Source organism: Rhipicephalus sanguineus, chromosome 1, assembly GCF_013339695.2.
Source record: "Rhipicephalus sanguineus isolate Rsan-2018 chromosome 1, BIME_Rsan_1.4, whole genome shotgun sequence".
Lineage (NCBI taxonomy): Eukaryota > Metazoa > Arthropoda > Arachnida > Ixodida > Ixodidae > Rhipicephalus > Rhipicephalus sanguineus.
In genome coordinates this window covers 163,225,998-163,252,738 of record NC_051176.1, presented here as the reverse complement: position 1 = coordinate 163,252,738, position 26,741 = coordinate 163,225,998, and the positions used below count along the sequence as shown (strand labels likewise).

Below are 26,741 nucleotides of genomic sequence, written 5' to 3'. Positions count from 1 at the left end.
CAAATATTGGCTTTCTTTTTTAATTAAAACAGGAACTATCTGCAGTTAGGCCACAGTTTAGTAGTTTAGTAACTGTTCTTGATCTTGGTTGAAGGCAATCGAATTTCTGCAAATAACAGTCACTTACCTTTTCGAACATCTTGAAATTGTCTCAGTGAGTGACAGTTTATGCGTACCACTAAATGCCGGATTGTGTGGTGCAGCAGTCCCGAGATCACGTGGCATTAGTAAATGTTGGGGGAGCCGTAGGTACATGTAGCCACGAGGCATGGGAGCTATAGAGGATGCTTCAGTTTTGCACGTAGAACAATTCTTTCGGTGTCAAATACGAGCCGACAACACCATTAAGTCCAAAATGTAACGGCACGAGTTGAAAGTGTACACAACTGTCACATCCATCCCATTCCCGCTAGCGCTGACACTCACCCTGTCTAACGCCTTCGATTAAGACTAAGCCTCATTACCTGATCAAACTATAAGCCAACGTCATTTCCTTGAGAATACTTACAGACTTCCTTTCAGAGAAAAATGTGTTCAGGGTAACTGCGTTGTTTTATGCGCAATATGTGCGGTCGCTTTATTACGTTTAGTCACATGATCCCTAGATCAACGAAAAATTTTACAGCGCGAAAAAAAACACGAACGGCTTCTTCCGCATTGTAAAATTTTTCCTCGACGGTGAATTACCAACTCGCCCAAACGCTCACGTTAATCCATAGATCAAGTCATAAGTCCGCAGACGTCCACGTGGTCATAAGCTGGATGCATTTGGGCCTTTCTATGGAGAGGGCGCGCCTAACGTTACAGCAATATTGTAAGGTGAGTGCAGGGCCCCTCGTTCTAGCCTATAATTAAAGACACCTTATGTTTTGCAGGAACTCCTGGTCATTCTACACGGAAAGGCAATGCCCCACGTCGCCGCGTGTAGGCACGTGCGAGTGGTGCACCGCTTATTTCTCGCTTACAGCCGAGAAGAGAGAGACGACGATGTTCCAGGTTTCATCAGTGTCATGTATTTGCAGGATCATCGGCATCAAGGAGTATGTACAACAATAAACAAAATAATACAAACAAAGACTATCGCGTGCGCGTTTCGCACGCGCCGACTTCAAATATATTATTAATGTACACGACTCGATCATCACACGCAAGCGAAAACAATGAAAGTTAACCACAAACTTTCCAAAAAATTACGCAACACAAGACAAAAACGCGAACGGACATATTTCTGTACAATGTTTTATGTTACAATCCTCCCACAAGAATAAAGACACGAGACGGCGCAATTCAAACACGTCTCAAACGAAAAAAAAAAAGATAAAGAAAACTTAGTGTCATTTTGGCAACACGCTTTGGACACCCTTGACTTAGCATTTGACGCCAGGAGAGATCACACCGCGTTTTGAGATGCTTTAGTGCAGGTCGAGCATGTATTCTCCCTTGGAAAACACTTCCCCGTTTAAGCCCCAGATGGAAGGTAAAAGATCACGCACCAATAACAACATTCTCAAGTAACGAGAAATAACCGCTGTACCTTTGTGTGCGTGGGATGTACGGCACTGTACACCAATCGGTCGCACGCGCGTACAGTTTTCAAAGTTTTCCTGTTGAACAGACGCACGTGCATCCCAACAGGAGGCTAGGCGCGGTTTTGGTCACAAGCGTAGCCGAAGTAGAAGCAAAAAAAAAAAAATTATCCGGGGGAAACTACTAAGGCAGCTGCTTAGTTATAAAAACGCGGCACTCTATAGTTAGTTTTTGTAGGTTTCACGGTGATCTACTCACTCCTTACTTTTTAGGTCACCGGATTTCATATTTTTCTGTGAATACGTAGCGAGCCGTTAAAGACGCGAAGTCGTAAATTGCCTCCGCTCGACTATGACACACTGCAGAAGCAGGGGAACCTTGCGGGCCGGGCCGGTCGACAGTTCCGATATTTAACAAACTTAACTGGTCACTGCTTTTTTTTTCTTTCTCTCTATCTATCTTTGCATATCGTAAATGTTGCACTGCGACTTCTTCCTGAATACCCGCTGATCAGTAAGGCCGCACGTATCACCGGAAATTTGTTTTTTTTTTCTTTTCAGTAAAGTAACGACACCGGATCGAGGACCGGTCAACCAATGTAGGACCCTTGCTGTTTTGTCGTAACGGTGTGCGCCGCGAGGGACCGCACTACGTAGGGGGGCGCGCAGTCACAGCCGCGGGCTCATTGCTCAAGATAAGCATCGAGAGCGGTCACACGGAGAAAAGAGGCCGAACTCCCAGCGAGTGGTAAAACGCGGCGGCGCGACGAATATTTATAAATCGCGCGCCTGCAGCGCTCGGCTGGCACACAATCTGCCATTCGGATCACGCGATCCCCTCGCGTATGCTAATCCCCCTCTCCCCTTTCCAAAGAAACGCTACATTTAGATTAGCAAGGCCGCCGCGTCGCGCCGAGCTAGGCACCATTCGTCAACCTGATCGATGGGGCAATCCCGAAGATGCCCCTCGCTGCTTCTTTCTTTGTTTTCTTCACCGAGACATGTGGCAACTGGAAGCATTGCTTATCTTTCTCCTTTTTTTTTCCCTCCCCCGCTGCCGCGCGTATTACCTCTAGAGTTTGTACTCTACAGTCCTACATATACACCGTTTGGAACGTGCATGAAATCTCTGCCACGTTGGGATGAGTCGGTGACCGGGATATAACATTATAGAGCTGGCAAAGCGACACAAAGTGTGACACGTTTAGGAGCGACGCCATCGCTGGCAGTGAACAAGTATATAAATTGAGCGCCTCAAGTCTTAGCATCGACATAAATTTGTGCAAATTTGATGCGGCCTGTGAAGAAGTAAAGGTTGCGTGCGGCATGCGTCCCCAGCAAACACACATCACGATCTTTTTTTTTTTCTTGTCCGCAAGCGAACAGAACGTCTGCGAAAATAAAGCCTCGACAGCCAATGCACCCAGCTACGGAGAAATTATGAGAGCCGCATCTTGGAAACGAATACGCTGAAAAAAAAAAAAGGGGGGGGGGGGGCGGGGGCAAAAGAAAACTCAAGCGGATAGCGCAGCGCGAGCGTCGTTAAGCTAGAGCCGATGTATGAGAATCGGTGCCCGACTGAGTCGGAAATAGACCGTGGACGACGTACACATGAGTATAGTTTGTGCCTTTCGTAAGAAGGACCTCGTCGCTCATTTTGTGACGTGGTTTTCAAAGAGTAAGTGGCGTCCCTTGCCAACGCGCATTTCGTTTGCCCCATCGAGGTTAATCGAAATAATGCGAATGCGATAAGTGCGTGCATTCAAACTGACCTGAGATCTCCCATCCCATAAACACATCACCGAGTGAATGAGAATCGATGCGTCGCCTGTACAAGCACGCCGCCGACAGGGAAAGGTTGACAAGGGAGAAAACGGCAAGCGGATAGAGCGTACATCGACAATAGCCAATGAAATAAATGTCCACTGACGCATTGAGAGGCGCGTGACCAACGACATGAAGTGTTTCAAACATCAGTTAATTCTTTAGTTGAGCCATTGCGGTGAAGCCCAGCCCCACAAGTGACGGGTGTGGAATTGCAAATGTGCGCGAAGTCAGCCTCGAAAAAAAAAGATAAAGGTTAGAAACTGTGACAAGGTGCAAGTGACGCGGAATACATCCCAAAATCACACGACGCTTTCGAGTGCATAAATGCCAACAGGCATCACATTATTGCAAACGACCGTGCTTTAAACAGAGCCAGAACAGCCCATCAGATGCATGCCTGTGCATTTCCGGTTCATTCTAGAGCAGCAAATTCACCAAAGAGGAAGAACTGCATACTGCTTGCATATGTTTCCTGCATAACAAGGCCTAGTGGTAAGTATTTCCATTGCGATGTGTTTCGAACAAACTTCTATTGGGGCCTAAACAACACGTTAAAAAAGTAATAATGAACAGGGAGACCAACGAAAGACAAACACTGCCGAGCAACGCGGTGCACAAAGCCATGAAAGGCTCGGCAAAGATGGTTACAAACTACGCTCGGGATGACAGGAAAGCCGCTCAAGAGTCCAAGTGAGCTTCAACGCATGCGCGCACACAAGAGTCCACGTGAAGAACTTTCTTACAAGTGAGCAGCCGCGGAGAGAGAGGGCAGGTGGGAGAGAGACAATGGCACTGCACTGGCGAGTGTCCACAGGCCACGCAAAGGTAAGACAGTGCGCGTTCAAGGGTGCACAGGGGGTCCTAGCCTCTGTCCATAGAGTCCGTATGGCGAGTAGTACATGCCGAGCGAAGGGTGAGGTAGAGGAGCGAATGGTGTACCAGGGAAGGTCGGCACTGGCGGCTTGTACGGGTGGTACCGCGCCGAGAGCGAGCCGACGGGGCTCAGGCTTGTTGGGTAGGTCCTGCGTAGTCCAGCCGGCGTGGTCAGTGATGGCGCCGTGCTGTAGTGCAGGTGGCAGGCAGCGGCTGCGGCACTCAAGCCGCTGGGCGCCGCCGACGGCACCGACAGGCTGGGCGACAGCAGTGGAAGCGCACTAGAGTCCGTCACCGAGAGATTGGTGTGGGTGCGCAGGTGCTGTAGCAGCTCCTCAGAGGTGGAGAACCGCTTGCCGCAGTATGTGTCACCCACCATCCAGCTACATACGTTCGGCCGCGTCAGCATTGAGTGCGCTGCAGCCGCGCCTGGGTACAGAGGCGAACCGAGGCCGCCAGCGGCTGAGCCCAGTCCAGGAGGCATCAGCGCCGGATTCAGTCCCAGTCCCGGAGCCAGCCGGTCGTGTGAGCACTGTGTGCAGCCGCTAGGACAGACACCTAGCTGTGCGCTCTGCATGCTCATCTGGCAGTTGGTGCAGAACGGGTCTCGGCAAACGGGCACCAGCGAGGTGCCACCACCGGCTGTCTTCACACGAGCGTAGCCCACGTACGGCGACAGAGGCGAGCCGACGGGGTAGCCGCCCAGTTTCAGTGCTTGGCTCGCTAGCGCCGCGCCGGGGAATGTGCCATCCATAGCTCCCGGCAGATGGCCAGCCAGCAGCGGCGAACAGCAGTTTAGGGGGTTCAGACCCTTGTATGCCGCGCTCAGAGAGGTCAACTGCGACAGTGCGTCCTTGTCGCGCGCCAGGTCCAAGCCGAGAGCCGCTGCACCACCGTAGCCAAGGCCGCTCAGAGTGTTCTGCGATGACGGCGTCGAGGATGAAGAGGACGACGTGGTAGTCGTTATGGCCGTCGCCGAGCCCGAAGAAGCGTCTGACTTGGAGTGACCGCCTTCGGAAGCCGCCGGCGATGCCTTGCCGCTGGATGCAATGGACGCAGCGGGAGAAGAGCTGGGAACCCGCGGCGGGGATTTAGACGATGAGGAAGGGGACTTCTTGCCGCCGCCCACGTCACCATTGGATGTGGAGTCCTCCTTCTTCGCCGACTCGTAGGGCTTGAAGGACGGCTTGTCGTCCAGCTGGCTCGATGAGGACGTCGAAGAAGAAGAGAGCGACGATGACTTGCCCTTGCTCTTGTCTTGGTCCTTGGGCTTCTCCAGAGGTGGTATTATGGGCTTGATGTTGGGGTTGTCGGCACCAATGTTGCTGCATGTCTGCGCCAGCAATGCCAGAGGACTCTTCTTGGCGTCGAGCTGCGAGAAGGTGAAAGGAAAACATAAATCAGGACGCCAATGGCTTGCCGATGTCTCACAGTAGCAACATAATGAAACTGCCGAACACAATTTAGTCGGCGACGTACAAGGACACAGGATAACGAGACAAATATATGTCGTGTAGTGTTAGCACCAGACTAAGTGCAACATGTCTAAATAACGTGGTCAAAACACGAAGTCTTGGGGTTTAGCTTCCGTCCTCGCTCGAAATCGTTCCAGTCTCTTGCTTTGTTGCTACACCACGAAAGGAAATTCTCGAGTGAGGGCGAGTGAAAGAATCCAGCGATTGTGGAATAAAAACGACTGATTTTGCAGCTGAACGAGCGAAACGCCATGCTAGGCAGTTGGCATGTACGGCTCGATATGATTAATAGTCCGTCAGAATGAACACGTACGAGTGCGCCGCACAAGGAAGCACAATACCTGAATGCTATCCATCCTTCCAAATGTCGAGTGGAGCAGTTGCTGCTTTCCTTAAGCGCTAATCAAATTCACGCGGTCCTGCGTTAACATACCACGAGAGTCACATGACGGCGCTCGAAGCCGAGGAAGAAACTGCTATGAGTGGAGGCGGCGTGTGCGAACCAAACGAGCTCGCCTGTCGCATATGATCTCAGCGCCAGGAAAGGGAGCAAATATGGTGGCGTCCTCTACTGGCTTGCTCTTTTGAAGGCGCGAATAATAAAAGCTCAAACCATGTCCGTCAACCCAATCTATCATCGGCTTCTCGGAAGCGGGCAATATTTGCGCACGCTTTGTAACATATGTGCATCGTCTTGGTGCGGAACGTTTTGTCTAGGCCGTAGAAATGTCCCGCTCCTGTCAGTGGGCACGTCGGGAGCCTTAGTGCGCATCCGCCGAGACAATGAAGCGCAAGTACTCGACAACGCAACCATCCTGAGACACCTTTTCTACAAGTGTCAGGCCTGTTCGGTCGCTACGTTCGATAGGCGCGAAAAGTAGTGCTTGAGACAATGGCGCGCGCGTCCGTTATCGAAATATCAGAATTACATTGTCATTTGCACTTACGTCCACGTTATCGGAATCAGATCGGAAGCGGGGACTGTTTCCCAGGGCGTGCGGTGGAAACGTCGTGACCACTTGTCCCCATAATTATACGTTCAATAAGATTACAAGGCCAAACGCCTTGTTACGCCAAGTGCCGCCATCACACAGGATGTTTCTCCGGCAGAGGGCACTCACCTCTATCCAAAGAATATCATTAAACTAAGAGAGGAAATCCTTAACTGCTCAGATACCAATGTAAACTGACGACTGCGTCCTGCTAGGGATAAATCTTGATCCCTATTACGTAATAACATAATAATTGCAGGGGTATGTTGGCATTGGAATAACGCTTGTACGTAAGCCTTCCAAATTATTAAGACGGAAGGCAATAGGCCTTAAGTCACCGGATGAAACATACTGCAAAGCCCAGGCTGAAAGTCACGCCAACTACGACGACACGTTACCGGGATTGGTTAGAGTCAAAGCCATATGTGCTTACGTGGTGACTCGCAAGGCGGATGTATGGGGCGAGATGATGTAGCGATTATGCTAACCTCTTTGTTTTCGCGTTTCGTCCGTGGTGGAAGCGATGCTCCGCATACATTATCACTGGGACCAGCCGGCAGTGAACGATGGACGACAAGGAATAGAACTGGAGTGAACGGAATCATCGCATTATCTAGGTTAATGCCGGTTATTACTAGTTTGTCATTGCTCATCTTCCTGTATGTTCGCCTCAAAGAATTTAAATAAGCATACAGCTGAAAGCTCATGAAACGTAAACGAGAGTGCCTTATGCGGTTACACACAGTGCCTGCGACTCTCAACGCGTATTTTAAACAATGCCAGGAAGGGACGTGAGGCGAAAAGGAGTGGACGTCGGAATGTCTATTTATTGTAGAGACGAGGAAAATGGGCAAAAGTCACAGAGCGAGGTCAGCTCGGATGAGGCAGCCCACGCAGAGGACAACTTCAACGAGAACATATAGACAAGGAGCGTAGCAGCGCCTGTTGTCTCTCGCGCCTTGTCACAGACTGGCCGGGGGATGAGGCGATGACAAAGCTGGTAGCGCACTGAGAAATTCGACCGTTGTTCTTCCACCTTGCGAGAGGCAGGAATCGCGCAAGATGCGCACCGCGGTCCCGAAAGGTAAGAGAAAGCAGAAGACACTCCATCACCCCAAGCGCGAACAAGTCGGCTGCGTTCGATTCTCGGAAGCCGTCCGTCATATTGCGCCCCTTTTGTCCCTTCAACCTTGCACGCGACAGCAGCGGACAAATCGTTAAACTGTTAACGGCGCGGCGCCATTCGCAGTTCGGAATTACCGCGCGCATTGCGACAAAAACGACTCGGTCCACCGCCCACAAAGACGCACGCTTTCTATAGCGCGAAGTGGCGCGCAGCTTTAGTTCTTGGAAATTTAGATCACAAAATAGACCCGAATAGGCAGAGCTCGCGATTCATGACGCATGATCGTGATATATGGGGAACAATATAACGCCGCGAGCGCCTCCGTCGAGCAGTCAGCGAGCTACTTCGTCGCACAATGCGCCACGTAACGGTGCAGTTTGCGCAGCGCATATGCCCAGCACAGAGGCGCACTTAACGGCTGCAAGCGACCGCGCACGCAGCCACAAAAGATAGGGCGAGCTATTGCGAAGTGATTTAAGCGATATATCCTGTCGCTTAACGCGACACGATGCATTCGAAATGCAATCGTCCCATCTTTTACAGACATTGACACCCGGTCGGCCGTGGGAAACGGAGGGAACATAACAGCCAGCAAACGCGCGCAATAAACGTCATAACTGCGCGAATACCGTCGACGAATTTCCATCGCGCCCACGCCTCAACCACCAAACCGGATGTCTCGGCGTATAGACAGGTACAGACGCGTGTCAATGTAGAACGATTGACATTAAGTAGATGTAAGTACGCCTTACGCTGTTGGAGTACAAGGGATATCCAGAATAAAAGAACAACGCAGACACGAAAATCGCAGACCACGCCCGCAAAAGTCGAGGAACAGCGTAAATGTACTATCGCGACGGAAAGTAACGCAAACAGTGCGGCATCTACGGTCTCTGCAGTTTCGCATTTCTTTGAAAGCGGTTGTAGCATGGATGGTAATCAATATCCACTAAAGCCAACCATGATACAATCAAGGACCACTTTAGCATCTTTTTATTGTCACCAAGGTCAGAGCGCGACGAAACCAGCGCGCCCTGCTGTTCGAGTTTCTTTCCATCACCCTGTACAGACATTTAAGACATATCGTAGCAACAGCAATCGTGACACGATGTAGCGACTCTCGAGTTTATTAGAGTGCGTTAAACTATTATTTGAAGCAACGGGCTATGTGCTACTCAAATGTGCCGAGGCAAAGATGCCAATAACAACGTAATCATAAGTACTGCTTTATTATAGAAATAAGGAACAACGGCTATGGCACTTGGCTGCTGGATTGGGCTTGCTACTATTTGAATTGCAGACTAAACGCGACGCAACAGATTACGGATAACGAAATTCGCAGTAAGAAACACGAAACTACAGCCATTCTTTAGATCGAAGCGTAAAGATACATGGATGCTGGCTTCCACGCCTCTAGCGTACGTGCAGACATTCAGGAGTATAAACACTGTCATCAGCTCTCTCTGCTGCTTCTAAAATGGGACTAGGCTGAACGCCGCAAAACATCCAGCTGCATGCCTTATTTTAACAAGCAGATGAATCGGCGACAGAGCAATCGGGTTGCACGCATTTTGATATTGCCATTTGTCTGCAGTAGTGGTACTCAAATCCGTCAAGTACCAAACACGTAAGCGGGCTCGAGAAACAGCGCCGGAAGTCCATACAGAGCCTATCAATGCGCGCGCGCGCATTGATGGGCTCTGTCTGTATGTATGTATGTATGTATGTATGTATGTATGTATGTATGTATGTATGTATGTATGTATGTATGTATGTATGTATGTATGTATGTATGTATGTATGTGCGTTCACACACACACAAACTGAATATAGAAACACGGTTATTCGCCTTTCGCGGCCCATGGTACCGCGCGCTGTGATTGTCGTTGTCTCCACGCCTTTCGGCACGTGATCGTAGGAATCATCGAAATTCTGAAAACGCAAAAATAGATTTAGAAGGAACAAAGCTTGCGAAAAACTCGATATACACTCTTAATCAGGTCCCGCTTAAAGTGCTAGATATAACCAGGAAACCGTGCATTTTTCATCTGGTTTCCTGGATAGAGCGAGCATTTAGCCAGGACCTGATAAGAGTGTACAGCTCTCTCGCTGTGGCGCGTAGACGGGGCAGTTAAGAATCATTTTCTTCCGTGCAACAAAAAAACTTCAATATATGTTAAACGGAATAATGAATGGAAACGCACGAACAAAAGAAAAGAAAGAACAAACGATGCGATTGAATGAAGCATCTCATCAGTGAACAGAGACTATAATACGCTATATTTACCGTATACCGCTTCAATGTTTGACAACGAAACGGCATCTCGAGTTATATACATCGCACGATGCGACGTTTGATGACAACCCCTTTCATCATAGCTGGGAATAATGAGTCTATCACCGCATTTTTCGGGAGAACGCGTCAATGCGTTTTACTTTTATATAGCTCAGCGCGAATACATTTCTTCTTTTTGTTTTGCACAGCTTTGGGAAGGATTTCAACAACTGCCACGACTGTGACATAGAGCAGGATATCGAACAATTAAGTTCGATACGCACTCGTTTACTCCACACCTGGAGCACTAGTTTGCAGCGCCTACACCGGTTTGAGCGCCGCCATACTCCCAATGAAATACCGCCGCATCGCTCCATCATGAATTCAGCACCAGTAAAACCAAATTAATATAATAAGAAAACGCCGACGGATGATCGCGACAATACACCGGCGGATTCCATAAGCTTAAATGATGGCCAGCTGTGATTTTTATCATTATTTTTTCTTGTTTCGCTCGATCGCTCGCACACCGTGTGTAGTGGGAGAGGGGGAGGTGGCATGTGTGACGTCTCGTCTATTTTTATCGGGAACAAAGCTCCAGGTGCAAGCTCCTAACGCACATATTTAGCAATTTTCGTGCAAAAATAACGCAGCAGATATATTTCAGCGTGCGCTGTATATAGCTCCTGTTCGTGAGCTTCGTGTCATGACGGGCTGTTGCGAAAGCTTTAGTCACTCGATGTGTTTAAAAAAGAAAGAAAAACGTGCAATATATCCCCTGTGCTGCGGGAAACTAGTACTGTACAGCGAGCGTAATAACCGGAAAGAGCGTCCGGTGAGAGTTTTTATATATACAGAACACGGGCGATAACACCGCGTGAGCCTTCCAATCAACTGATAAAGCGCGCACGTAAAAACCGACTTATGCCATCTTGTTTCAGTCATCGTGGTGGCACGCGAAAAAACAAAACTAAGGGCTCTCCAGCCTTTGTAAAGAACGAAACGATTCGTCGAGTTGAAAGACTGATAACCTGAGCATACGCGACTACAATAAAAACGTGTGCGAAAGACGCATGCGTATGCGCCTGGAAAACTGAAGAAAAAAAAAATCTGATTTCTGAATTCCAGTGAACCAGACGCGCGCTACATGTGTCCCACCGGTAGTTATTAGCGAAACGGCGTACAATAACGCTAACAATGTGCCCGACTTAGTCCCACATCAGCGGACGGCGTCGCTCACCCCGAGGCGCGAGCGCCATCTCTTGCCAGGCGTTGAGATGGCGTGTGCGGTTCGTGGGCGTTCAACGGTGACTTGCAAAATTTTGCTTGGAAGCGTTCGATCTCCAGGTTATATTAATCGCGCACGGCCGCGCCGCGCAGTATTCCCGCTGCACGTTTCGTCCCCGCACACGTATACCCGGACCTCATGGACAAACGTACGCGATTTCGCACACATGACGTACGATGCAAGGTATTTACTATCGTATCTTTCACCATGTACATGATGTAGCCGTAACAGGGCGAGTACACATTCCTTGTAGGCAGAGCAAATGTCCTTTCGAGGCCTGCCGCTCGCTGCAGCGAGGGAGCACACGGACACGGGGCAGCCACTTTCGCGACGATCGCCGCAATGACGGGAAGCCGTTTTCGGGGTTATGGCGGGTTCCGAACTGATCTTCGACGAGTGGAAGAAATGAGTAAAAGAAAATGACCACATTCTGTAAGCGCACGTTTACAACGCAAGGACGTGCCTCGGTACCCAAACGGTGGCGGAGTCGACCTGCGGGAAAGTCGGGTCGTCTCTTTCCGAGGCAAACGCGGTCCTCTTCACAACTATGGGGCTACGAGGCTACTAGAGAAGTTCTGGTCCATTGTACTTTTGTAAGGTACTCACTCCCCCGAGTATACGGATCGGGAATTTCGCCGTGAAGCCGATCTTAGACTTTGCCTATTAGCGGAACTTGAAACTTAGTATCCTCACAGTGCTGACCTGAATCGCCAGCTTTCCGCTGCGCTCGATAATTTCGCTTTGCGCGTCAGAATTACGAATAAGTTCAGCTATTGTCGGCGATATTTTGATCCGTGTACTTTATGCTCATGAGTGCGCATTACAAACTCGCCACAAGCGTCCTGCTCAGGAGGGTGGCTCCACAATGGGCCTCAATGCTCTTTTAACGGTTGTTTTTGTAAGCAGAAGTCAATGCGTCACTATTCTCCGTTTCGATGTCTTACGGAGGTCTGTTCTGAAGAAACGCGGAACACAATTTTTTACACGGTTCCAGTACGAAAAGGAGGTCGCAGTCTGTGAGAGAGCAAGAAGCGAATAAACGAGGAAAGGAAATGAACAAACGAACAAATAAAACACCTCGGTGTTTTGAATTCTCGGAGACCCGACGCACAGCTACTCCATGAAGAATGAGGTATTCCCGGAGTATTTGGGCGTCAAGTCTAGAGAGGGGAGCTTCGGCGCTAAAGGAATTAACACGCGCGGATGGCCCCATTGAGTGACGTGGTAACACGCGGTATGCCCTCTTTCTTTTGCCCACCGACAAGCCGGCGGCGGCCTGAGGCGCTCCGAGCGCGGTCGGGCGATGGGTTTCCTCGGACCGCGCGTCGACAACGCGAGCGCGCCAACAAGAAAAATCGAGTGGCGCCAAGCAGCGACAATTTATTCAAAGCGCGGACCCCGGCTGCAGGAAGAAGAGGGAGCCCCCCGATTAATTTGCGCGACGCCCCCGCGGCTTAATCGTCCTGCGCTCGACGATTCGTTTGCTTTTTTACACTATACTACGAGTCGCTTCCTGCCTTGGCCCCTTCTCTGTCCACGTTGCCGACCTCAGCCACGACGTTAAAGGCATCCACGTTCGCTGTCTGGTCAACCGCTCATATATACGAGCGAAGGAGCCCGAATAAAGTTCCATATAATGCGGTGCCAAACCACTAGAGCGTGCAGAGAACTATTGATATTTTTAGAAAAATATGGGCTGTGCGCACGACAAAAGGAACTTAGCACGGACTCGTTTCTTTTCTATTTCCCGATGTCGAAAAATGGCCACCAAGAAAACAAGATGCGCCTCGCAGATTTTATATCTTCTTAACACGCGTTAGTCGTATTTAGTTGAAACCGGAAACTATCACCATTGGTCAAGATACAAGCTGTAAGCAGCGCATAGTAATGCATTAGCCGAAGTGCTACCGTGGGCGGCTGCGGTGCGTGTTCGGCCAACACGCGGGACATTTCATTACGAAAAATGGATTCACCGCTAGCAGTTCCAGGACTAACCTCTTCATAGACACGCAGATTCTGTCAGATATAGGAAGCACATACGTACGCGCAAATCGCCGAATGTCCCAAACACGTGCATTTTTTCGCGCGCTATTAGGTGAGAAAAAAGTGAAAAATGTCCGCATCTCGCGGGGACCGAGGAATCGCAGCGCACTTAGGGCAATCCTAGAACTTAGTGCAGTGCGCGTATACGCCTACGCTATATAAATGAAGGTCTTCAAGCTGCCCATTTTGTCCTGCGCCGGTGCGGGACGCAGACCTGAACCACCTCTTATGGACATGCCCTGGGCTACAAGCGGCTCGTCGACGCCATCTGCGGCGTGCAGGACTTCAGCACACCAGGCCACCGGATCTGCAGCTATGGATATACGGTCCGAACCATAGGTCCCTCCTGGACTTCATGGAGGAAACACAGCTGCACCATTTTGTGTAACGTGTATTGATGCCGCAGGGCAAACTCACGCGAATAAAAAAAAAATTAAAATAAAAAAATAAAAAATAAATGAAGGTTTCCTGCCATTCGCAATACAACCCGTCAAATTATTTCGCGCGACAATTGACACAAAGTGTTCGTTCAAGGTAGCTTAATGATAAATTCCTGATACGATACAAGAAACATAAAAGGAACGAGTGCCCCCAACATCGTGCGACAAGAGCTGCGGTTTCTCGTACAAACAGTTGAGCTACGCGAGCACGGCAAGTAAAAAGCATGAGAAGGACTGCGGTCGGAACGCCCAAAATAGCGTTGTTCGCTCTTCTGAGTATAATGTGATATGCTGTCTCATACTCGGAAACGCGGAGAGCATGTGGCATTTACTTTTCTGAACTCAATAACTTTGAACGCCCCATTTCTTAACCAGCGCTGTCACAAAACTACGCGTCATCCTCATGCGACGCTTATGTCCTTACACTTTAGACGAAAGATAATAGATTTAGAAAGTCGCTTTCGTAGAAGTCAAACATTTGACTTACGCGCCCTAAAATGCATGCGTCTGGTGTTATCGTGAGTCTCATTGGCTAAGCTGGTCTGCGCGAGGTGCAAGCAGGAATACAGATGGGTGCCGCTCTCTAGTGCGCATTTGTAAGCGCTGTTTTAGACTTTCAAGAACGGATAAATCTAAATGTGACACCGACGCACAAGGCAGCAGCGACTGCCGCTTTCACGTCCTTTGGGAGCTTCTCGAGAACTGGCATGCATAAGCTCAGAGTTCATTTGCTTTCAATCCTTGAACGCGAATGGCCTGTGACTCACCCACCCGGCCGCCGTTTCAATACTACATGCAGGCATCGCTCACCTCGTCGGTACAAAAGGAACGATAACCGACTTTAGTTTTCAACGGCGATAGGCCCTGCACTTGTAGTCGTTCAGCTGTCTACGTCAACAAGTAAAATACCTTCATAGCCGTGGTACACGTACCAAAGTATCATTAGATAGTCTTCAGTTGATATCTCGTATAGCAGCAATTTTGGTGTTGGGCCTTGTTGGGATCTTTCATAGCACATGCGAGGTCCCAGCACCATAGATGATGCCGCTCACTATGCGTCCGTTAAACAAGGGAATTTACATACTTGATAACGTTTCACTATTCATGCGTATCGCGACATAGTCCATACGCATAGTTTCCATTGATGCGCCCCACTTACCTCCTAAACAAGCAGCGTTCGTCCTCTTACAAATAATGCTACAGAACGGAGAGGCGGACTCTTTAGAGCAACGGCGACGATATCTGTTATTGGTCGTTCTAAAATTCAAGTGTGTGCAAATATTTCCAGTCATGCACTAGCAAAGATACATGCGCCTTGTTAGCAGACATATGCGCTCGCCCACAGCACTACGTGTGCTCGACGAACGCTTCGAACGCGTCTCCCAGCGCGTTTGGGCGGGTCAATAGTGTGGTTGACAGCCGTTCCAGTGTTATATTTTCCCTCTCTTTGTCGCACCAAGATGGAGCGTATCATTCTGTGGGCGCGATCTTCCACAGAGCTTCGCCTATTCGGGCACACACTCAGTCGCCCGAGATGGGGGTACAACAGGCGCCATCAAAAGGCGTCGTTACAGACGGCTCGCGAAAAGGCGCTGCTCACCCTTTCGCGCCTGCTGCTCCGCAGCCGGCAGTAATTCAGCCACGACAGGTTCGTGCGCACCGACTGAGCGCGGCATAATCGGACGTCGACCGGCGAAAAATACGCAACCTCCGTCAGCGCGCGTGACGTCAACGGGCTCGACGCTGTCTTGAGCGACAAACTGCCGAGCTCGCTCGAGATGCCGTTCGAACGCTTTAGAAGTCGCGCTCTATAGAATACAGCAACCTCCAGTGTCTCAGTTGTGACCCACAACCCTGATCGCAAACGGGACAATGGGCTTCTTGGCTATTACAGACCTCCGAACTCGTCGGGCAATGTTTGTTCAACATAACGAACATTCCCCGCTTGGCTGTGACCACGTGACTAGCGTAACGAAGCTGACGGTTAGCGAGAGCGTAAGTAAATTAGGGACAGGTCCAAGTAATCGACGAGAACCGCGCAAAGCCTCGCGAGAACGCACAGAGTCCACGCTGTACGCAAACAGTAGGGATAAAAAGGGACGCAATAACTGCGACAGGCGCGGCGTGCTCTTGGTACGTGGCTTAAAACCATGCGCGGTAGCTTGATTCATGCGATGGCGCTTGCGAACGTCGTACGAACGTCTCCGTATAACGCTCAGTTTCACGCCTCTGCAGGGACGCGTGATGACCGGGCTGCTAAATACAGTACGAGGCTACGACTACAACCGGACCGCGCATGAACTTTCACATCTTTCATTCGCAGACTGAAGCGTAGGAGTACCAACGTGCACCAACGCCGCATCAGCCCGTAATGTCGTCGCCATTAACAATGCCATGCAAAATATGTTGTCAGAGGCGCCACATTTTTTTTTTTTTTTTTGCAGAACATTGTTAAATGACGGTTAACGCAAATCAGTGCGCCAATGCTGTCCGCGTAGCTACTCAGCGCTCAGACAGCGCGCCTTTAAAAAAAATAAATAAATAAACAAAAGGAGGAGGAGGAGAAGAAGAAGAGCCGTGTTTGCCGAAGTTCCGGCGATTAAATTTGATGCAAGTTGCGAGGCATTTCTGGCACCGACAGCCCTGTGTGCATTTTTTGTTCATTCTTTTACTGCATAAGTGCCGCAATTTGCTACATAACCGGCATACCATATTTTCTATGTTAGCAACAACCGCACTAGCGTTGCTAAAGTAGATAACGTTCATCACGATCTAAAAATTTTCTCGCCAATGCTGGGACACTGCTATTTTTAATATCATACCTTTAAGTATATTCCAGGACGCGGAAAAATTTTATTCTTCTTGTGGTTTGACACCATTTGTACTTACTCTCAACGTCTAAAAGGCGTCGGGGTATCCCGACAATATATGTAACCCAGCCAAGCAAACGCTGTTTTTAATTGCTGGAAATTCTGGGCAACATTATCAGCACACGGTGTAGCGCAGGGGGCAGTCTACATCTTTACATAAGTGAATCATGATACTGTCGACAAATAAGCCGAATGCTGAAGGCACGCGCACACAGCGAAAGAACATTGCGTAGTACTATTTGCCACCGCACGACGGCGCCACCAGACGGTCACGGCGCGGTCTTCGCAAACGCCGGCGTGCCGTCACCTCACCGGTGCTAATTTAGTCAGAATGTGCACGCTGTGATCTTTAAATGTGCACTTGACATCAGCGACGGTCATAGCAGTAGAGCCAGAACCAGCATATACCTATCCGGGAGAACATCACGAAGGCACAGCGTCATGAACGAAACCAGTTGGGGACGTAAATTCGTATGGTCGTAATTCGAGTGATCGTTAGGAAAACTCGAATTAGGACTCATGACAAATAACGTGATAATACAGCTAGAATGCGCCACTGTGTTCGTCGATTAAAATTATCTGACTGACACTGGCGATGCAAGCAAAACGGACCGTGTCAACGTCATCGGGTCGGCACACCTGATGATGTTGCCACAACGAGAATGGCCCGTAGGAGACCGACTATCAACTAAAGACACTTGGTAATTTTCGAATGTCACTTACCGTAGTCGGAAGTGGAGACAGGAACTCTGGCCTCAGGTACTGATTACTTGAGGTCAGCATGGTGATGGGTCATGGAACCCAGACGAAAGCAATGAGCAACTTGGTCCAAACGCGATGAGCGGTTGCCGACGGTGTAGAGTAATCCGCGGCTGTAATGCCAAGTAATCCAGCCTCCGTGGAGGCGAGTGTCCTGGCGAGCGGTGCTTCAGTCAGAAGATACGTGCTCTACGATGCGCCTCAGCTGAGCAAAAAACGGCGCGAGAGCTACGAGATCGCGAAGTCGTACAGCGAAGTCGACTGCGCTCCGTACACCAGCGAGTCGCGACGAGTTCTGCGCGTGCGACGCGTTCGCCGGATCGCGCCTCTCCGGGCGGGGATGGCGGGGACGTCACGTGCGCGCGGAGCCCCAACATCCGGTGTGCCGAAGGAGGAGCGAACGCGTGACGTCACGCCCATCAATTTCCGGTTTCTCCTTTCCCCTCGTGGTTCCCCGCGGTCGGCGCGGCCAATGGAAGCCCGGTCGAGCTAATGATCTGGCGTCGGGCCAGCTGTCAACTTTTACAACGCTATCCATCAGCCCGTTGTCAGAGCTGCCAATCAGGCATGATTTATGTCAGCTTTTGTTGTCAGAGCCGGGGCGGTCTTTCTTTGGCGAGTTGTGGCAGAGGAGGGGAGAGGAGCTTTTCTTTCTCTCTTTCCCCGTGGGCAAGGAGGAGAGTGTCTACAGCCGCCGCGGCTGCTCCTCTCTTTCGCGGATGAATGCGTCGAATTGAGAAAGAGAGTTGTCCGCTCTCCGGGTATTCCTCTTCGGTCACGCTAATCTTTCAGAATCGCATCATTCGCGCCGGAGAAGAAAGAACCAGACGCGACTGTCATGGCGACGATCGAGTGGCCGGAGGAAAAGGCGCACCGTTGCTCCGAAGCGAAGGGTGACCCTCGCTGGCTGGGCGCGACGCGCCGGACCACCGGAGACGATCCACCCGTCTCCTTTGAGCACGCGGCGCTGTCTCGCGCGCCGGCAAGGTGTCCTTTGTGCGCGCGCCTAATGACCGCGCGCGCGCGCTTTTCCGGCCCCGCCGGACGCGGTGGTTAGTCGCGGATTAGCGGGATAAGCAGACCTTCCTGTGTCGGTCTCGTGATCCGGGGGATCACCCTCGGTGCGTGTGATCGCTGTCCTTGTGACAGAGGGTCGGTGAGCACCCTGCTTAGACCGCGCCCACACGGCACTTTTGTTCCGCAACAGATCAGCGTCGTCTCTCAGACACTTTCGCCCCCTAGAGTAGCATTATATGTAGCTGCTGGTATTATTCTATCTTGACTTTGAAACCTTTCATTTTACTTATCGAAGTTCGTTTAGTCGTCGTCGTCATCGTAAACAATTATTTGAACACAACAAATACGTTGTGGCGTCATTGTTGTGTTCAATACGTTGTGGCGTTGTGGTGTCTTCTTGAGTTCTTTTCGGTCCAATGGACGAATATTGATAATGTTTTTGAGAAATATGAACTCAACTGAAGTCATTGTGCGATACTGTGCTAGTACCGAGACGTTTCTTATATACAAAACCGCTTTCTCTCGAATCCTGTCACGAAGAGGCACTTTTTAGGCATTTTGTGGTGGTAAAAACGGGCGAACATTGTCCATCGCATCCTTCGAGCTATGGAAAATTCGCTCACCGTCCGCTTAAAGGCCTCTCGTTAGGTTGGCGCATCGAAAACTTCCCAGCGCGTAGATCGCTCGGAGGTCATTGTGTTGCAAACTATCAAATGACTACATGGTATAAGAAAACGGCCGAAATTTCAAATGAAAGGTCGCACTCCCTTCACGAGAGGGTGAAAGTGGCATGCACGCGTGCCCTCCTCCACAGGCGTTATTGGAAGATCCCGGACCATGGCCCAATGCGGAGCGTCTAATGCCGCCACTGCAGATTCGCTGCGAAGCAAAATATATAGGGATGGGAAAAAAGAACGAAACGAAGCGGGGTTCGTCACGGATCACGAAGGGAACTTACACCGCTTGCGTACGCAAACAAAGGAAGAAAAGTCTCTGCTCACAGTGTCTCCCTTCCTGGTGACATGGCTACAGGGCAGTTCATTTTTATCGAACTCCTCTAGTAATGTACGGCTTTGATAAAGAAACATTCTTTCGGTAAATCGCTCCTAGATGGCGGCGTAACAACTTCATATACAGCGTCTGGCTGATGTATGCGGACGGGAAGGTAGAGCTCTATGAACAGGATTTACTGTAACCAAATGGGGATTTACTGTAACCAAACGGGGACATGGGTTGCGCAAGTGTTGAGGTGAGAGAAGCTTAGAGCAAAAGTAGGTTCGAAGCGAGACTGAAGAATGTAAATGACAGTATGGGCAGAGGAAGTATTTCGGTATTTGTATAGGAAGAGCGTTGACTCACGCACAGTGGAAAACATTTGCAGTAGCTTAGCTCGGCTATGCCAGGATATACGTAGCGTTAGCAAAGGTTCAGCTGATTATTCTTGGCTTTCCAGATTGCGTAGGATTATTAGCCTTCTTCTGTTCATTCTTCGTACGCTGAACCACTAATTGCCAGGCAACTACTTCGGGATCCGATGAGATAAGCTTCTCGGCTCTTCTGCGCCGTTGAGCAGCATTTGTGCTCTCCTTCTCCATAGCGTTACCCACCTGCAAACGCCAGTCAGAGGCGCTATCAAGCGGCTCTAGCACAGTGTCAGGCGGCGACTGCGCAGCGAAGGCGAATAGCTGCACGCGCCGACGCCAGTGTGTCTGCCATGGCTACGACGTCACCCTTCTCGAATGCGCAGACCAGCAGCGGCGAGTCGCGCGCGCCGGCGCCAGTGTGTCTGGCGCGGCTACGACGCCGCTCCTCCCGAACGCGCATACCAGCAGCGACGAGTCGCGCGCGGCGGTGGCGGAGAGCGCGTGAGATGCCGGCTTCGGTGAGCCAGCTGCATGACATCACTGATCCTCGCGCATGCGCAGCACGGCTCATGAGGATCCACGCGAAATCGGCTCCGGCTAGGCAAGTGTAGCTAACGCTACAAAAGTGAAATGTGCGACGCCATTCGAAAATTCACAAGATTTAAGATACATAACAAGGCGAGTGTATGTAGATACCCTCATGACATCATGTTGCAGAGAATAAGGCGCCTTGCCACTTCACTTGTATTGAAGTGCCATTTTGCTTTATGTGATTCGTTGCCGCGTCCTCTTTTGTAAGGAAAGACAGCGACAGTCCGTACAGTTTTCATTCACAGACCGTTATACTTGCACCTAAGGCATGGGGACGCTGTGCGAGCCCAGAGCAGATACGTGTGAGTCGTTAGACTATACGTCAACTGCTAAAATGCGTATATATATCTTTTTGTATAGAACTGATTCTTGTGACTATCCTTGTTTCTTTTTTTTTTTTTAATCTGAAGATTGCACACTCCAATCCTGCTTACGTACATACATCTAAAAAGCTTTTATTTTTTTTTAATCATTCAACGTGCGTCTAGGTCGTAGGTAAAACCTTGCCGAATACCGTTGAAAACGACGGCAGTAACAAACTGGTTGCCTTGCTATATGAATGAGCGTATCAATCATAATGACAAGTGTACAGGCTTTGTAAACATGGGAAATACACGTAAATCAAAATCAGGCTAGTCTGTTCCGAGTATACGTTGCTGACGTGCACCTTTTAAATCAAGCTAACCATTAATGTAAGGCGAATTCAGTGGTACGTAGAAACGTCGCCGTTTATTTTTTTTTTCTAATGAAGCTGATGTGCACACGTAGTAGTTCTATTATTATCAGTAACATAAACCTTGTATTGAGGGTGTGATAAACCTCTTCGACAAACGAAGGGTAAGCAAGAACTGGATATGTAAATGGACGCACGCCCCAATGCAGTAGCACCTTGCGTTTTTCTTTTTTTTTTTTTTTTTGAGCTACCTATTATGTACCGGGCAGGTCTAGCCGGCACGGCATCCCGCTCTCTGCCATAAAAACGGTTAAGTTTTTGGGCAGCACGCTACGAGTAGGGTCTAATCCAGGGGCATTCTTAATACTTTCTTCATAATTATTTATGACACGCACATTGCATTACTACAAAGGCGTGTACCACATTCATATTTACAAATACTGAGCGACTACGTTCTCTTTATCTTCCTGTCCACTCTGTTTCCCTGCTTGAGTAGGCGTGTCAGTCCTCCGCAATGTATACGGCACCAATGGCGTAATCACGAGAGCAGGGCTGGCGAAACAAGCCACTATTGACATTGCGCCGGGATTTGAAGGGCGAGGTACAACAACGCGACGATAGATAGCAGGAGCAGTGGCGGCGCAGACTTTAACGGCCGCCTCACTGACAGCGAGCGCGCCTGTTTTTCTCGCCGGAAAGGCGACGCCGTAACATAAACTCGTCCAGTATACCTTGCCCGCCGACTGTTATGTAAATGCGTGCTTGCCCGTCGCCGGCGCAGTTTATGCCGGCCGTAAAGGGGAGAGAGCACGCGAAAACGGCGTATGTCCGCGGGGACCCAGAGGGCACGTCCACATAACGTCTTGGGCTGCTCGCACCGTCCGTCGCCCCGAGACACACACAGGCAGCGATGCTCAAAAACAAGCCAGACACGGCCGGCCCTCCTCCCTTTTATGGAACACATACGGGCGCGCGAGAAAAGGAAACGAGAGTGAAATATAATGGAGACATAAATCTGGCGCTTTATTGCCGCACCGAGGCAGGGATTATTATCAGCGATATATACAACTTAGGGGTTTCGATGTAAGTCATATCTGCAGCCCGGGAATGCCGTAATTTATGGTGCCATGAAGAGCGAGGAGAGGGAGAGGGCGCGCTGCCGGAGCAGCGCGGGCATCAAAGCCGCCGCGATTGGTGAGAACACGGTTATAAATCTCGAATTAAGAGTCCGCACGCCGCCGGAGAGTACGTATAGTTGTTGCTGCGTCGCCGCGAGCGCCCGTAATGGCGCCGCCGAGTGTCGTTTTGCGCGCGGCGCAGGACGCGTCGCGCCATCTACGGGTGGGCGCTAGAAACGAGGCCAAGTTCTTTCTCTCTCTCGATGCCAGGTGCGCGGCGGCAGGCGAGAGCGTTGCCTACTGGTTTGCTCGAGGTTGTAGCGTGAGTTTTGGCAAACGGCCCTGTTTATAACTTGGAAACATATGCACCGTATGCTGCTGCGGCCGATAGATACCGGCGGATGAAATATATATGTGCGCACGGATATATACGCCGAGGCGGGAGGGACATTTTATAACCCCGGGTCGTAAAAGTGCCGTCGTTATGGCGCTCCACCGGGACGTGTTGTCGTCTGCTCCCGGCCGGCGAACTGTCTGCGATTCAGCGCTCGCGCGTTCGCCGCATACACTATAGGCGCGTCGTCCCACTCGGCGCGCGTTTTTTTAACGCGCGTTGAGCCGGCCGCGGCGAACGCCCTGTTTTAAACATTTGTCGGATAAGGAATTATGGCGTCCAAAATAATGGCGCCGTAAAGGTCTTCTTGGTGCTCGAGCGGGGCCACGCTCTCTATTGCCTTCTTTATCTCGCTTGTTTTTTTTCCTCTTCTCCGGCTCTCGGATATGAGCAGACTTCGAAATGCGAAAGGAGCTCTCGCAAATCGGATGGGTTTATTTCCCTTGCTTACGCCTTTTTACTTCCACATCCTCTCGGATGCTGTCTCTCATGCCTTTCCGGTGTACGATCGAGGACCGGGTACGTTCGTTTACGGCGCACCTTGCCACCGTTACATTTTTCTTATTATTTTTGCCCCTGCATGTGTGTGAGGACGGGGAGATGGCAGGGGCTGTAAAATTTCTGGCACGCTCTCTACAACTGTCAACAAACCCTCTAAAGTCCTTGAACGAAATGGCCAATAAACGTTGAGGTCGAATTTAACAAGCGGAAAACGCTTGTTAAAACGCTTTGACGATTTTTAACGAACGTTATACGACACCGTATAAGCCAAGTTGGGGAATATATGCCGATGTACAACCACACTCGTAGAACTTGCTGCCACTGACACCTTTGCCGTGTTTCTGAGGTTTTTATCGCAGACTTGACAACGTCACTATCTTGCCAATGTTTAGCTGTAATAGACGGAAGTTTGCAACGACACCTGTTAAGGGCCCTTTAAAATCTTTGAAAACTTCGGCACACAGGTTACAGAAGGAAGGCATGGCAGCTTTCCTTCTGTAATAATTAATACACCCACGCTGAGATTTCGAGAAAACGCCTTATCTGCTGAACCACCGCAATAACTCTACTGCTATCAGTGCGTTATTTCTACGTATACGTGTTTGGCCACAACTTTGTGAATGTGTCCTTTCGTGTTTCGAAGATGAAGTATAACAAGCCCTAGATTAATAAGCTCAGGGAACCATGAACTTAGCGACAATTTTGACAGTGTTCTCAAAGCGCAGACCGAGTTATAACAGACCTACGCATGCAATCCCATTCGAGAAGGGCGGCAGGGGCCACGAAGGCCTATGAGAAATAAATGTGGCATGATAAGAGCTTGGAAGAAGTTGATTTGTGAAAAAAAAATTGAAGAAGAAAAGAAGGCATGTCGCCATGTCTAGGAACTCTGGACTACCCTTCTACCTTCTGAAATTGAATGTACCACAGTAACTGAAAGCGCAGCATTCAAATCGCATTTGAAAAGATGAGCCGGACTTGAGCAACGATAACTTATCAACGTGTTATCAACGTCGCGAGGGCACTCCCTTCTCATGTAATGTACATTTACTGTACTTAGTCATACGGTCTCCTTAATTATATCATTGTTTTTGTCAGTGCAATAAACACTACACTATAGCACTCTCGGCGCGTTGCTGAAACTTAGATTATCCTGGGAAATTCCTTGGTTTTTTTTTCCCCTCTTTGTTTGAATATGCTGTTGATCGAATTACGTTGGTGCTTTGTGGTGAAGTGCAACAGAAGCTTGGAGGTCTAGAATTCCTAGACACGCATGCATACGGGACCGATCTACGAGGCAAATTAAACAGAATTATATTACTAGTCATTGTGGCCACAACGCATACAAATTACATCGCAAACAGTGTACTACATAGGTAACGGAATTTAACTGTAACTTCTTTAGAAAAGAACCGTCACATTGAGTGGGCGCGGGAAGGGCACTGGGTGAAATCTACCTAATCTCCTGTTCGGTGTGTAATTCACGCACGCATTATTATTAAGGCGAACGCCTTAGATGTCTCATCAAACGCGAAAACTGACCGTCGGCGTCGTCACCACGAGTGATGCAAAAAATCATCACGTGATGACGTCGCCAATTGACGTCATAGATCGCCGAAATTTGTGAGGTCATCATGACGTCATCGCAATCATCGCTTGGTCAAAGGTGGGCTGATCACGGAGGCAGGGCAAAAGCAGGTGAGGTGCAGAAAGCTTACATTGCATCCGATCCTGAAGGCAGTGCAAAACCACGTTATAGATGCAGCAAGCTTCCGGAAGGGGGCGGGGGAGCATCAATACATCAACTGAGAAGAAAAAGAAGGAGAAGATGGCTTTCGCCTTCGAGTAGTCTTAGGCGAATACACAAGGGACCCCGGGAGTTTTTATTATTAGCAGTATATAGCAGCAACAGTAGTAATAGACGAATTGCTATTAAGAAATAAATGTATTAAAAAATCAATTTTCTTGACGGGGCTTGGTTTCGAGCCTAGGACTCCACGCTCAGAAGGCGAGTGTCTCATACCAACTGGGCTACACATCGACGTTCGTAGAATGTGAATATATCTGCACCACATTAATGCGTTGTACCGGCGACACAAAAATAAATGCAGAGGGTGAACACTTTCTTTGAAGGCTATGTTGAAGTATTTCGTGCTGGTGGAATGAAAGCCATTGTCTAGGACGACATGTAAAGGCGACATGGATTGTTGTGCACATTAGGAGAATTTTGGCTTTGCGAACATTTAATGACAAAAGCGCGTTTTTCTATGATCGCGGGTTGGGCTTTCCGTCTAGGACCGATCCAGACGATGACGAACGCTACAGAAACAAGACGCCATGCCGATGCCGTCTGAAAACAACGTTCCAGGGAAGCTTGCCGCAACCATCGACTTTCCTACGGCAAATATCTCACGTGTCACTTATACAACTCCCAAAAAGAGATTCGGCGTAGATTCTTTTATTTTCTTATTTTCTAAAAAGCGCAAACTATTCCCCTTAGCGTTATATTCTTGTTCACCTTATAATCGTGTAAATACGGTATATACCGTGAACACAGAGGGAAATGAAGGAGGCGAAAGGCGGGCAACAGCTAGCGAGAGAAGTACAGCGCCTGCCTATTCTTTACGAAAGAGGGGGATAGAAATAGAACTTGAAGATAGTAAGTTCTATTGAAGATAGCGAGTTCTAGATGTTTCTATAACGCTTGCTCAGTTTATTATCCTTACTTCACTTTTATTCTCTTGCGTGGCGCTTTTGTTCTGAGATAATAATAATAATAATAATAATAATAATAATAATAATAATAATAATAATAATAATAATAATAATAATAATAATAATAATAATAATAATCAAATTTTACTTCTTTTTTCAGCCAGTTTTACATACAGGAGCATGGATCCCATATGTATGTTAAGCCCCCTTGTGACGTAGTTTCTAGATAATTGTTTTCGAGTCCATAGATGACGACAGAAGGTAGGAATCTGTCCTGTATCGTCTTGTTTGCGCAGAAAAGTTCTTACGAATACGCACCAACTAGCCCGTCACGCCATTCTTGTGACGTAGCAACTACGTTACTACACGTGCGTGACACATCGTCTCTAAGCTGGGAGGATGCTGCGCTCTTTTTATTCCGGCTCGCGGGCATAAACAACGATTAACTTTTTCCAGTGGCCTCGTGTTGACGTGCATTCGCTGATTGACGTTGTATCGATATCCACGCCCCTGAATGCGAGTTGAAATGATTAAGTGCCTAGCTTCACGATGCATCTCTCGAAGCTGAATCAAACTGAAGTTGTCCTTATGATTGTTCTTGACGTTTCAAATATAAACATATACTTTAATCGCGATAGCAAGCACCTAATTAAGAAATTTTGGTATTAATGCGTTTTGATAACTAATTGTTCGCGACGATAGTGCTCCAGAGCGCATAAAACCTGAAGGCAAGCATATTTTGCGTATAGCCGGAATTGTGTTTCTATTAAGATTACCCTTACAGCTTTGAACACCCTGCATGGGGTTGCAATGCAGCCAAGAAAGTTCTAGCTTGAGACGTGAGTGGAACGTAACGAAGTAAGACAAGTGTTTT

General features: G+C 49.1%; 1 protein-coding gene across 1 annotated transcript; it reads right to left on the bottom strand.

The window, feature by feature from the left end:
* Nucleotides 1–990: 990 nt before the first annotated feature.
* Nucleotides 991–17,805, bottom strand: LOC119401500 (zinc finger protein Noc). Its single transcript, XM_037668355.2, has 2 exons — nucleotides 17,459–17,805; nucleotides 991–5,598 (listed from the first exon to the last, which is right to left on the bottom strand). Exons 1-2 carry the CDS (start codon nucleotides 17,516–17,518, stop codon nucleotides 4,195–4,197), a joined length of 1,464 nt encoding a protein of 487 aa, XP_037524283.1. The 5' UTR covers nucleotides 17,519–17,805; the 3' UTR covers nucleotides 991–4,194.
* Nucleotides 17,806–26,741: the final 8,936 nt, after the last annotated feature.

Bases quoted from the DNA above. Each gene is read 5' to 3' on its own strand.
- LOC119401500 (XM_037668355.2), bottom strand. From the start codon at position 17,518: ATGCTGACCTCAAGTAATCAGTACCTGAGGCCAGAGTTCCTGTCTCCA. The intron at 5,599-17,458 runs GTAAGTGACATT...ACCTTCTCGCAG, and splicing joins TGTCTCCACTTCCGACTACG to CTCGACGCCAAGAAGAGTCC.